The sequence below is a fragment of the Toxotes jaculatrix genome, chromosome 3, assembly GCF_017976425.1.
Source record: "Toxotes jaculatrix isolate fToxJac2 chromosome 3, fToxJac2.pri, whole genome shotgun sequence".
In the NCBI taxonomy this organism is placed as follows: Eukaryota; Metazoa; Chordata; class Actinopteri; family Toxotidae; genus Toxotes; species Toxotes jaculatrix.
Window position 1 is genome coordinate 17,701,348 of NC_054396.1, and position 12,309 is coordinate 17,713,656.

Consider the following 12,309-nt stretch of genomic DNA (forward strand, 5'->3'; position numbering starts at 1 on the left):
CAGAACAAAAGTTGAGTTTATTTCACGTATTATCTGTGTTTGTGTTTTTATCTGGGTAAAAAAAAAAAAGCTTAGGGTTTTTGAGAGTAAACTCATATTAAACAAAACCTAAGGATGTTATTTTACAAGTCTAACTGATCTGATTGTCTGATTGTTGCTTAAAACTCTCTGGGGTCTACGCAACCCCCTCAACTCAGGTTTATGAAGCAGTGAAGGATGTATTGACCACAAATGTCTATTTTATCATCTAGAACTTGCACATGACAGGTCTACCAGTTCACTCCCTTTATATTGATTCAGGAAAACAATGAGTGTCAGCCATCTGGCGTACATCCTAGAATATGCCCCTACATGTCAGTAATTCTGCTTCTGCTCCTCTTTTTAATGAAAAAGGGGTTGTGTGGCTGAAAGGTCAGTGAATTATGAGATTCCATGAGGCCATTACATACCCTTCATTCTGCTCTTTGTACATTTCACTTTTCAAAAAGATCTCTGGATCAGTAACAGTTCATCTACTGCGCTCCTTTTTAATAATCACTTTTTTGATTTGTTTGATTTGTTGTTTGTCCCACGTGTCCTGGGTTACTCACACACTTTCCTTCCATCAGAGTCACCTGGTGGGCTTCCTGAACTTATACTGTGGGTGCCCAAGCCATCTCAACTCGTTTCTCCGGGGACTTCTTGACTCCAAACAAGTAACCCTGGAAACATTAGGTCCCAGTGGAAACTTAATTTCTAAATAAATAAATAACTACAATCATCTATAGGGAACATAAAATGAAAACTTAATCATCATGTGCCACTCAGTTGAAAATGATATAAATTCCCTAGATTTGCATACAAAACACTTTAATAATCATGTTTGTGTATCCAATCAAAACAGACTTAATCAAGTATTCAGATTCTTCCTCCTGGGGATGAGCGTCGAACGAGTAAAGTGAAACTATTTAAAGTGATTATAATTATTAATGATTGCAGTAGTTCGAGTAGTTTCATTTCAGAACCAGGACAAAACATATAGAGCCTGTTACACTCTTTTGGGATCATGAGGCATTAATTGCAAGGTGTTACTGTGTGTTCTACATGGTGATATCATCTAGCCCACAGATGGATGGCTGATGCTAACAACCCTTTTAAAGCACCAGGACATCTGTGGGTCATGCATTCAATTATTCACAATTGACAAGACATACATTTTTTTCTTTTTCATTTGACCTTTTACCAGTTATTTCTCTGTAATAGAACAAACTCAATATGCATTTTAGATGCACAAACGCTTTCTGTTCTGCAGCATTGTTGCTTGTTTGGGGTGTGGTTGCAGTGTGCAGCACTTTATTTTTTAGTAGTGAATGTGTGTGAGTGTTTCACATCAATGCTGTAGGTCAACTGTTGGTCACTAGATTTCTGGGGGGAAAAAAAGGTGATCCATTTGTCTGCCAAAATGCCGGGTCAGATTGTATCTGTAACATTCAACAAAACACAAGGGCTATACAGAGCAGAACAAATGACTGACAATACAGCACGGCAACTCTTCAACTCAAAGTGTCAAAATAAATCAAAGCAAAAAATGTTTTCACTCTGAACACGTGATGTTCACTCATTCATGTTATGGCTGAGAGCAATAAATCATTCTGCTCAAGGTAAAACTGACCTTCCTCTTTGGTGCTGAAGAAAATTTTTAAAAAATATATCATCATCATCTTCAACCGCTTCTCCAAGAAAAAATAAAAATAAAAAAATCCTCATTACAGATGATCCTCTATTTCATATAATGTGTGTATTTGAGAACTGTTTACAGGCGAGGAAAAGTTTTTTTTTTGGTTTGGTTTTTTGGATTTGAGTGAGGAAGTAAAGTGTTTCATTCAAAAACAAGATATGTGACATTTAAAGAAAATGACAACCAGCATTTTGACTGCTGCATTAAAGTATAGAACACTTTGGATGATGGCTTAAAAGCAATCACTTTGATTATCTTATGCTTTAAAGTATGGATCTCAAAGGAAAAAGAGAGATTATTTGGGGTTAATATTCAAGGAATCCTTCATTCTAGGGAGCAAATTTGAGGAACTGAAAATGGCTTTAGGGAGTTACTTATTGTGACAGTCATTTGGTCTGGTTCTGTTTGGACATCCATATTGAAAACTCTCACACCAGCCCACGTTTCTCTTGTTTGGGGTGAAACTGGATTTAATTACTCACTGTTCCAACACACTGCTTTTTGACGTCACCTGTAACCACCTCTCACTGAGCGTGAGCATGAGGTTTACAGCACAGCATCACAGGCTCAGATGTGGTTATATTCAACCAAAAGTAAACTGTTCCACCTCCAGAAAGCACCCTTTTTTTCCCCATATTTGGTGGCTTTCTTTTGAAAACAAGTTAACTGTGTGGCTCGATGGAGCTGAGAGGAATTTTCTTTGTGGTGGTGCAAACAAGGGATTTCTTATAATGTAGATACTAAAAGCACTGACTCAGAATTGAGCAGTAGAAGATAACATTCCCCAAATGTTGTTAAGGGGCATTTGATTTTACAAAGTACTCCTAAAAGTAAAAATAAATTAATTAATTAAAAAAAACTATAGTCAATGTAGGGACGGGGAGAGAGAGGAAGAAAGAATAATAACGTGGGGTTCTGCTCATACTCAACCCAGACGATTTCCCTCAGAGGAAAATAAGATGAGGGGAGGGGGTTACTGACACTGGTGGGCTACAAAGCTTCAGCAAACCAGACATCAGACTGGACGCAGTGATGAGGACTGCGATGCTCCGAGGTCCCAAAATAGCTGTGCAAAGATTCGTTTTATAGGTAAGTGTCGTCTCGACAAAATTCCTTGATATGTTTATGTGGTCATAATAATTTTCAATAGTTTAAAGTGATTAAAATGAAAGGGTTGACATTTTGTTTCTCTACAGACAAAAACGCAGAATTTTGGGATTCTACAGTAATTTTAAAGAAAAGGCAATTCACAAAACCAACTTTAACGGAGTGAGCTGGCACAAAATCGCACATGACAGATATAACCATACACTGGATAGCAGTCCTGAATCTGGGTTTGTGATGTGACCGCTGGCTTTTACGCACAATGGAGGATCTTTTACGCGATCAGGAAAGTTGGACGCAGAACGTTTCATGGAGCAACTCAAGCCGTGGAAACGAAAGCCATTTGGGCAACAACACAGTGAATCCTTTGAAACGAAATGAAGAAGTGGCCAAAGTGGAAGTTACCGTCCTGGTCCTGGTGTTGCTGCTCGCTCTGACCGGTAACCTATGCGTCTTGTGCGCTATTCACACCACCAAGCACAGCCAGTCACGGATGTATTACTTCATGAAACACCTGAGCATCGCAGACCTCGTCGTTGCAGTCTTTCAGGTCTTGCCTCAACTCATTTGGGATATCACTTTTCGTTTCTACGGGCCGGATTTGCTGTGCAGGTTGGTCAAATACGTCCAGGTTGTGGGTATGTTTGCATCTACCTACATGCTCGTCCTGATGTCCGTCGACAGGTGCTTAGCAATCTGCCAACCACTTCGCTCCGTGCATAAGAGAAAGGACCGCTTCTGTGTGATCGCTTCTTGGATGCTCAGCCTGTTATTCAGCACTCCTCAAGCATACATATTTTCTCTGAAGGAGGTCGGGAACGGTGTGTATGACTGCTGGGGGGACTTTGTGCAGCCATGGGGTGCCAAAGCATACATCACATGGATGACTTTCAGCATTTACATTTTTCCAGTGGCAATTTTAAGCATTTGCTATGGTTTGATATGTTATAAAATATGGCAGAATTTCAATTTAAAAACCAGAAGGGAGCACTTCCTGGCTCTCACTCCACGGGCCTCCAAAGGCGCTCATCCGCTTACTCGTGTGAGCAGCGTGAGGCTCATTTCGAAAGCAAAGATCCGCACAGTGAAAATGACATTTGTAGTGGTCCTTGCCTACATTGTATGCTGGACTCCCTTCTTCTTTGTCCAGATGTGGTCTGCATGGGATCCTGCTGCACCAAGAGAAGGTAAAGTCACACCCAGGGTTCTATTTTTTTTCTTTACCAGTTCATAGAAGATGCAGTTTGATTTTATAATCCTGATGTAAAGCTCTTGTTGCATTCACGAGCATGCAACAAGAGCTTTGATTCACTTTGTTTAAAGACATTCTTGATTAATAAGAATATTTATTGTTTTGTGAAGATATAAGCCCTCTTTTGCCCAAGGTTTATATTGGTGTATTTGTTGTCCACAGTATATGTGGGAATGCATAGGCAATCCACTTTACTTCCAAGACAACACAATTTAACTTCAGACTTCCCCAGGGTGAACACAGATGAATGGGAGTGTCATTTACAGTAGTTATCAGTTCAGAGAAAATCCCCAGAGCCACTGGGAGAGTAAATGTACCAGGACATCAAAGGGTTTCTCTCTCTGTTCCCAGTGGTGGTTTATATAATTTCCATTTAACTGCACAGTTTATTCAGATTTAACCCTCATATCTTTTGAGTTTGTTATTAAAGGGCACAAGGGCAGCATGGGTGTTCATTCAGAACATTTAGAGAGTTAGATAACCCAAATCTTAAATTGGTCAGAGGTAGCCAAGTTAATTGTCTTCCTGTTTTTGTCCTCTTTCAAGAAGTTCAGCACAAAATGAGTAAACTAAACACATTAAAGCCAAGAATGTATATACTCAACAGACCTCAGAGTGTAGTAATTGGGGCCCCAATGTAGTTTAGATGGATAGACTCCATCACCACTGTAGTTCATATCACCATTTAGCATACTAAACTATGAAATGGTGAACTCTTTGTTCAGCTTTGCATTTTGCTTTGCATTGACAATGCATTTTTTTTTTCAGATCATCCAGAGAATTTTTATTGGTGTATTCAGCTTAAGAAGTAGGATAATTGTCTCAGCTGATAAAGGGATATAGAACCTTTCAGTTTATCTGAAAAATTCAAAATCACTAAATCTGAAGATTATATAATCTATATATAAGCGGTTTGCATGTGGGCATCTGAGAAAGAAGAAGAGAGGAGAGAAGGACAGATGCTATCAGTTTGAAATGTTTCAATATATTTTTAGGATTTGAAGCAGTCTGATGAAAGGTAGACTGGTATATTTAATGTAAATCAGCAGTTATGGATGCAATTGATCTTAATGACTCTATGATATCAAAGACAACTTCTCAAAGAAAAGTATCTGTCCAAACATTAGTTTGAAAGTAGAGATATTTCAGATTTCACCGACTCTCTGTTCGTCTTTACTGCCTTGCATTCTCTTTGATGGAATGCCACTCAGTTTAAGACTGTGTAGGTTCCCGGAATAGTTCTGTCAAAGTGAGAACCTTGAGCTCTTGGTCCTCAACTTCAGTCAAATCATCACATTGTACAACCTGATGATCCACTGATAATGAGGCAGAATCTGACTTTGTGCATTTGTGCAGTGTTTATTTAACCTTTTATTCTCAGAATTATCTGTGATATAGTGTGTGCTCTCAGTAAAATAAGTGATGGCATGATAATCAAAATCCTCCTTTTGATTTTCAACATCGGCTTCAGCTTCCTTTCCATATTTCTAATTTCAATCTCAGACAGAAAAGGCGCCAAGATTAATGTTTTTCTTTCATTTCTGGCAGCACAAGAATGTGGTAAGTGTAAAATAAAGTGTACCAGGGTTAAAAAGAAAAGGTCTGAAAGATTTTATTTTGTGGTATTTTGCCTTAAGAGGACTGTGTTCCCCATGGCCAAGACTTTCCGCACCAAATAATCCCTGAGCTCTGGACAGGGTGTTTGACTTATCTGTTGAACAAGTCTCATAACTTTGACGGGCCATTTGTTTGACACTGCGCACAGCACACCTCCCACAATAAAGTAAAAGGCCAGAGGGAGTCAGAACACCATGAACAGAACAGGTCAGCATTTTGACTTGAGGAGAGAAGAAGACAACACACACTAAATCTCCCTCACCCCATTAAGGATTGGGAAAAAAAAACAAACCTTGGAAGTCTTCCACTTTCCACTGTTCAAATGGCGAGCTTCAATGTGCAGTGAGGCACCAACAATTGGAAATTTAATCAACTGAATTAATGAGAAAAGAAGGTATATATTTCCACTCAGGACAGCCTTGTCTAATTGAAGCCATTTATCATATTTGTGTCAAGCAAAGTAAAATCCTATTTGTGCGGCATCCATCAACCTCCCACATTTTTTTATAATCCAAAATGTTTCTGGGATTGTCTGAAATGCTTCAGCATGTCAGCTCATATATTTCCCTATTATAAATGATGTGCAAAATAATGGCTGCCTTGAACAGCTGCCTCCAACAGGGACTAATTTATATCAAATAAAATGGTACAAACCTGTCCCGGAGTGTTAATTATGACATCTTACCTTTAAGTTAACTTAAAGAAATGTAGTATTAATTAACACAACAGACCATGTGCGCTGTATCAGCTTTTAAACATCTCTTATTCACATCAAAACAGTTGCAATGAGAATGAACACATTCTTAACAAGACTACAGCCAAGCTAGCAGCTTAGCTTGTCAGCATGCTAATGTGTGCCAATTAATTAAAAACTAAGCACAAAGTACAGCTAAGGCTGATGGGAATGTTCCTATTACTGCAGGTATTTTGCCATAAACCACCAAAGTAGTGGACGAGCTGAAATTTTGATGGTGGTGATGGTGGTGAAAAGTTAGGGGATCACAGTTGTTACATCTCATCCTCTGGGACCATGAATATCTAGACCAAATTTCATGGCAACCCATCCAATAGTTGACAAGTTTCAGTCAAAACCAAAAGTGTCAATTTGATGATGGTGTTAGAGAAATTAAATCTCATCATTTAAATTAATGATGATTAAAATGAATAGGATAAATTGTCTGGCAATCACAAATGTCTGAATTTCATGGTTACCATTCAGTATTTGTTGATGTATATCTGTCTGAACCAAAGTGGCGGACCAACCAGCAGACTGACATTACTGAGCTGTGCAGTTAGCAATGGCTAAAAACACTTAAAAGTGCAGTTTTGAAGACCATAAACACAACATACATACACACACACACATACACAAACAAAAGCACAACATTTGGACCTCAGCCCACCAGGTGATTACATCTTACCGGAATGGAGAAAAATTACTACTTTAGTGGATTCTTTGAGACCCACCAATACACTCCCTTTCTAAACTGCTTATTCTATTCAGCGTTGCTGGGGTTGGAGCCAATTCCAGCAGAAATTGGATGAGAGGCAGGGTACGCTCTTGACATGTTGCAGGTTACACAGCGCTTTTTTAAAAGGATAAGATGGGCTATATTATATAATTGTGAGTAAAAAAAGTAAAATAAAAAAAAAAGGTTTTAAACAAATGTTACTCAAACAGGGAAAACTGCATATTTGAGACTGTTTTCCTCTGAGGATTTGGTGATTTGGTGAGCGAGTGTTTCCAGCAGCAGGACAGAATTTGTGTGATCAAAAAAACAAACAAACGAAACAAAAAACAAACAAACAAAAAAAAAAAAAACAACAGTGCCCATGTACATCTCAGTGAAGGATCATGTTGCCTAGTGTAATGGCGTGGGGTTCACTGATACGTTTTTGACAATAGTTGATACCAATAATTGATGTCTCTGTTTGTCTCCCTAGACATGGCCTTCATCATCGCCATGTTGTTGGCCAGTCTCAACAGCTGTTGCAACCCCTGGATCTACATGTTTTTTGCTGGTCACCTCTTCCATGACCTGACGCATTGCTTCTTCTGCTGCTGCAGACAGTACCTTACAGACTCTTCCTGCAGCTGTGATCGACAGAGCAGGCACAAGAGCACCTCCTCCACTTACGTCATCAAGAACACCAACAGCCAGCGGAGCCTCACACACACGTCCAGCACAGGGGGGCCAGGGCATTGAAAAGCCAGCTGAAAGCTCTCCAAGTTTCCTGTAGTCAAGTAATCTGGCAATCATGCAATTCTTACTTTCAGTCATTTAATTATCTGCAGCGGCACTGCAGTGTCTATAGCATCAAGTTTGTTTTCAGATGTTTTAACCTGAGGTAAATAGACTATGTAAGCCTTCATTCCAGACAACACCCTGCACCCTGTGATAACAGAGAGAACAAAATGTCATTGTGTCCAAAATGTGATGAAAAGACTTCTGCATCAGCTGCATCTGGCACCAGTCTAAATCTCTAAGGATGTGTGCCCTTGGCTTTCCCAAAACATTGCTTTCCTTTTGCATTCTCTTTGCATCAAAGTCTTGTTTATAATATTTCTCTTATATTGTGGACTTCAGTATTTCAAGATTTATCCTTGGGTTTTCTGTATAAGCAACCACAAGCAAGTTGTTTGTATACTTCGTTCAGTTTTGAAACTTAAATTCTTGTTCCAACAGCAGTTGTCCTGACTTGACCTTAAAAGACAATTACATTGATATTGTACAAGGAAATTCTCTATTGGAAGGCAAAGAAAATGTGTAAATGCAATTTCAGATGTTGCTCTGTGCAAATCAGCACTTATTCAGTTACTGTGATGATTGTTGAATGATTGTTTGATTGATTACTTTGTGTACAAGCATTTTATCCTCGACATGCATGAATAACATTAAGGTTATTAAGATAATATTCAAACTTAAAGTTTTGGTTAGTGCAAATATCTCCATTGTTACAACACAGCAATCCATCCATCAACAAATCCACCAACAAAGCAAAGTCCATAAGGATGTGTTTTACATCAAGGAGATTGGTTTCAGTGTTTTCCACAGACTTTCTTGAACCACGGGATCAAACAGTGTTTATCCTTTATAATGTAACATGAAATTAACTTTGTAAATAGTTTCCGCTGCTCCTTGTGTGTGTATTGACACATCATCATTTTTATCAACTCCATCTCTTTTTTTAAAGGTTCTGGGTAACTGTTGTACATGGACTTCAGGTTGTAGGCACAATAAAACTAGTTGGGCTCAAACTAGAGTAATGGTTCCCTCTTGTGGCCATACTGATTATTCCAACAACTAGTCTCCTATTTTTATGCTCCCTGGGCGTTCCTGAGACATGGTTGACCTCAGGTACGACTTGATCAACTTTAGCGTTGAAAAGCTCCTCTCTGCTTGAGCCACAGTGACTGGCAGAGTAAGTGCAATCCTGAGAGCAGGATTATCAGAAAAACAAAACAGTGCAGGAATTATAGGCCTGTATTTATAATATGAATGTGCGTTATTTGGAAGAAAGTCGAGGTGACTTTAGCTAATTCCATTAGAGTATTGCTCTATACAGTGGACCTCCCTTGTCCATTCCATTTGGGAGAGACCCAGAGGTGAACTGCACTCCCCTCTTCTTTCCCCTCCTCACACAGCTTCTGAGCATGGTACCTTCTCAGCAAACAAGAGCACCTGCAGGAGGCGCCAATTTGCCAAATCCTCACACAGTAATATGATAGATAATAGAAAACTGCTTAGTGGTGCAGATGATTTTTTTTGTTTCACATGGTTGTGATGCCGTGTGACACAAATGGTTTGCCATTAATTTAGCTTGTTTACATAACCTTGTTAAAATCTTTTGGTGGTACACATAAATGTAGCCACTTTGTCATACATTTTGTGTCCCAGCTGGCGGTGGGCCTGGAAGAATAAATAATGTAAAGACGAAAAATACACAACACTAAAATGCATGCAGCATCTCAACCTTAAAAAATGAGATTAAAAGTTGTCTCAGATAGTATACTAAGGCATTAAAAATATGCCAAAAAACATCAATTTTTTGTAAGACCTCAAAATGTCATAAAACACGTCATACGGCCGTATGGCGTCAAAATATGACAAAAAAGTCAATTTTTTGAAAAAGTTCAAAATGTCATGAAAAGTGTCATAGTATACTAAGGCATGAAAATTGGACAAAAAAAGTCCAAATTTGTTTTGACCACAAAATGTCATAAAAAATGTCATAGTATAGTAAGGCGTCAAAATCGGCCAAAAAAAGTCAAAAAATTTTTTGACCTCAAAATGTCATAAAAAACGCCATGGTATAGTAAGGCGTCAAAATCAGCCAAATAAAGTAAAAAATTTTTTGACCTCAAAGTGTCATAAAAAACGTCATAGTATAGTAAGGCCTCAAAATCAGCCAAAAAAAGTAAAAAATGTTTTGACCTCAAAATGTCATAAAAAACGTCATAGTATAGTATGGCGTTTTTTTCGGTCAAAAAAAGTCAAAAAATTTTTTGACCTCAAAATGTCATAAAAAACGTCATAGTATAGTATGGCGTTTTTTTTCAAGCAAAAAAAGTGAAAATTTTTTTGACCTCAAAATCGGGCAAAAAAAGTGAAAATTTTTTTGACCTCAAAATGTCATAAAAAACGTCATAGTATAGTATGGCGTTTTTTTCGGCCAAAAAAAATCAAAAAAATTTTTGACCTCAAAATGTCATAAAAAACGTCATAGTATAGTATGGCGTTTTTTTCGAGCAAAAAAGTGAAATTTTTTTTTACCTCAAAATCGGCAAAAAAAAGTGAAAATTTTTTTGACCTCAAAATGTCATAAAAAACGCCATAGTATAGTATGGCGTTTTTTTTCGGTCAAAAAAAGTCAAAAATTTTTTTGACCTCAAAATGTCATAAAAAACGTCATAGTATAGTATGGCGTTTTTTTCGAGCAAAAAAAGTGAAAATTTTTTTGACCTCAAAATCGGCCAAAAAAAGTGAAATTTTTTTTACCTCAAAATGTCATAAAAAACGTCATAGTATAGTATGGCGTTTTTTTCGGCCAAAAAAAATCAAAAAATTTTTTGACCTCAAAATGTCATAAAAAACGTCATAGTATAGTAAGGCGTCAAAATCGGTCAAAAAAAGTCAAAAAAATTTTTGACCTCAAAATGTCATAAAAAACGTCATAGTATAGTATGGCGTAAAAATGGGCCAAAAAATGTCAAAAAATTTTTTGACCTCAAAATGTCATAAAAAACGTCATAGTATAGTAAGACGTCAAAATCGGCCAAAAAAAGTCAAAATTTTTTTTGACCTCAAAATGTCATAAAAAACGTCATAGTATAGTATGGTGTTTTTTTCGATCAAAAGAAGTCAAAAAAATTTTTGACCTCAAAATGTCATAAAAAACGTCATAGTATAGTATGGCGTTTTTTTCGGTCAAAAGAAGTCAAAAAATTTTTTGACCTCAAAATGTCATAAAAAACGTCATAGTATAGTATGGCGTCAAAATGGGCCAAAAAATGTGAAAAATTTTTTTGACCTCAAAATGTCATAAAAAACGTCATAGTATAGTATGGCGTTTTTTTCGGTCAAAAGAAGTCAAAAATTTTTTTGACCTCAAAATGTCATAAAAAACGTCATAGTATAGTATGGCGTCAAAATGGACCAAAAAATGTCAAAAATTTTTTTGACCTCATGATGTCATAAAAAACGGCATAGTATAGTATGGCGTTTTTTTTCGGTCAAAAAAGTCAAAAAAATTTTTGACCTCAAAATGTCATAAAAAACATAGTATAGTATGGTGTTTTTTTCGGTCAAAAAAAGTCAACATTTTTTTTGACCTCAAAATGTCATAAAAAACGTCATAGTATAGTAAGGCGTAAAAATCGACCAAAAAAAGTCAAAAATTTTTTTGACCTCAAAATGTCATAAAAAACGTCATAGTATAGTATGGCGTTTTTTTCGAGCAAAAAAAGTGAAAATTTTTTTGACCTCAAAATCGGCCAAAAAAAGTGAAATTTTTTTTACCTCAAAATGTCATAAAAAACGTCATAGTATAGTATGGCGTTTTTTTCGGCCAAAAAAAATCAAAAAATTTTTTGACCTCAAAATGTCATAAAAAACGTCATAGTATAGTAAGGCGTCAAAATCGGTCAAAAAAAGTCAAAAAAATTTTTGACCTCAAAATGTCATAAAAAACGTCATAGTATAGTATGGCGTCAAAATGGGCCAAAAAATGTCAAAAAATTTTTTGACCTCAAAATGTCATAAAAAACGTCATAGTATAGTAAGACGTCAAAATCGGCCAAAAAAAGTCAAAATTTTTTTTGACCTCAAAATGTCATAAAAAACGTCATAGTATAGTATGGTGTTTTTTTCGATCAAAAGAAGTCAAAAAAATTTTTTACCTCAAAATGTCATAAAAAACGTCATAGTATAGTATGGCGTTTTTTTCGGTCAAAAGAAGTCAAAAAATTTTTTGACCTCAAAATGTCATAAAAAACGTCATAGTATAGTATGGCGTCAAAATGGGCCAAAAAATGTGAAAAATTTTTTTGACCTCAAAATGTCATAAAAAACGTCATAGTATAGTATGGCGTTTTTTTCGGTCAAAAGAAGTCAAAAAT

General features: G+C 36.8%; 1 protein-coding gene across 1 annotated transcript; it reads left to right on the forward strand.

Annotated features, from left to right (window-relative positions):
- Window positions 1-2,720: 2,720 nt before the first annotated feature.
- Window positions 2,721-8,939, forward strand: oxtrl (oxytocin receptor like). The gene is made up of 3 exons (XM_041034874.1): window positions 2,721-2,806; window positions 2,914-4,008; window positions 7,635-8,939. The coding sequence occupies exons 2-3, from the start codon at window positions 3,084-3,086 to the stop codon at window positions 7,895-7,897; spliced, it is 1,188 nt and encodes a 395-aa protein (XP_040890808.1). The 5' UTR covers window positions 2,721-2,806; window positions 2,914-3,083; the 3' UTR covers window positions 7,898-8,939.
- The last annotated feature ends 3,370 nt before the right edge of the window (window positions 8,940-12,309 follow it).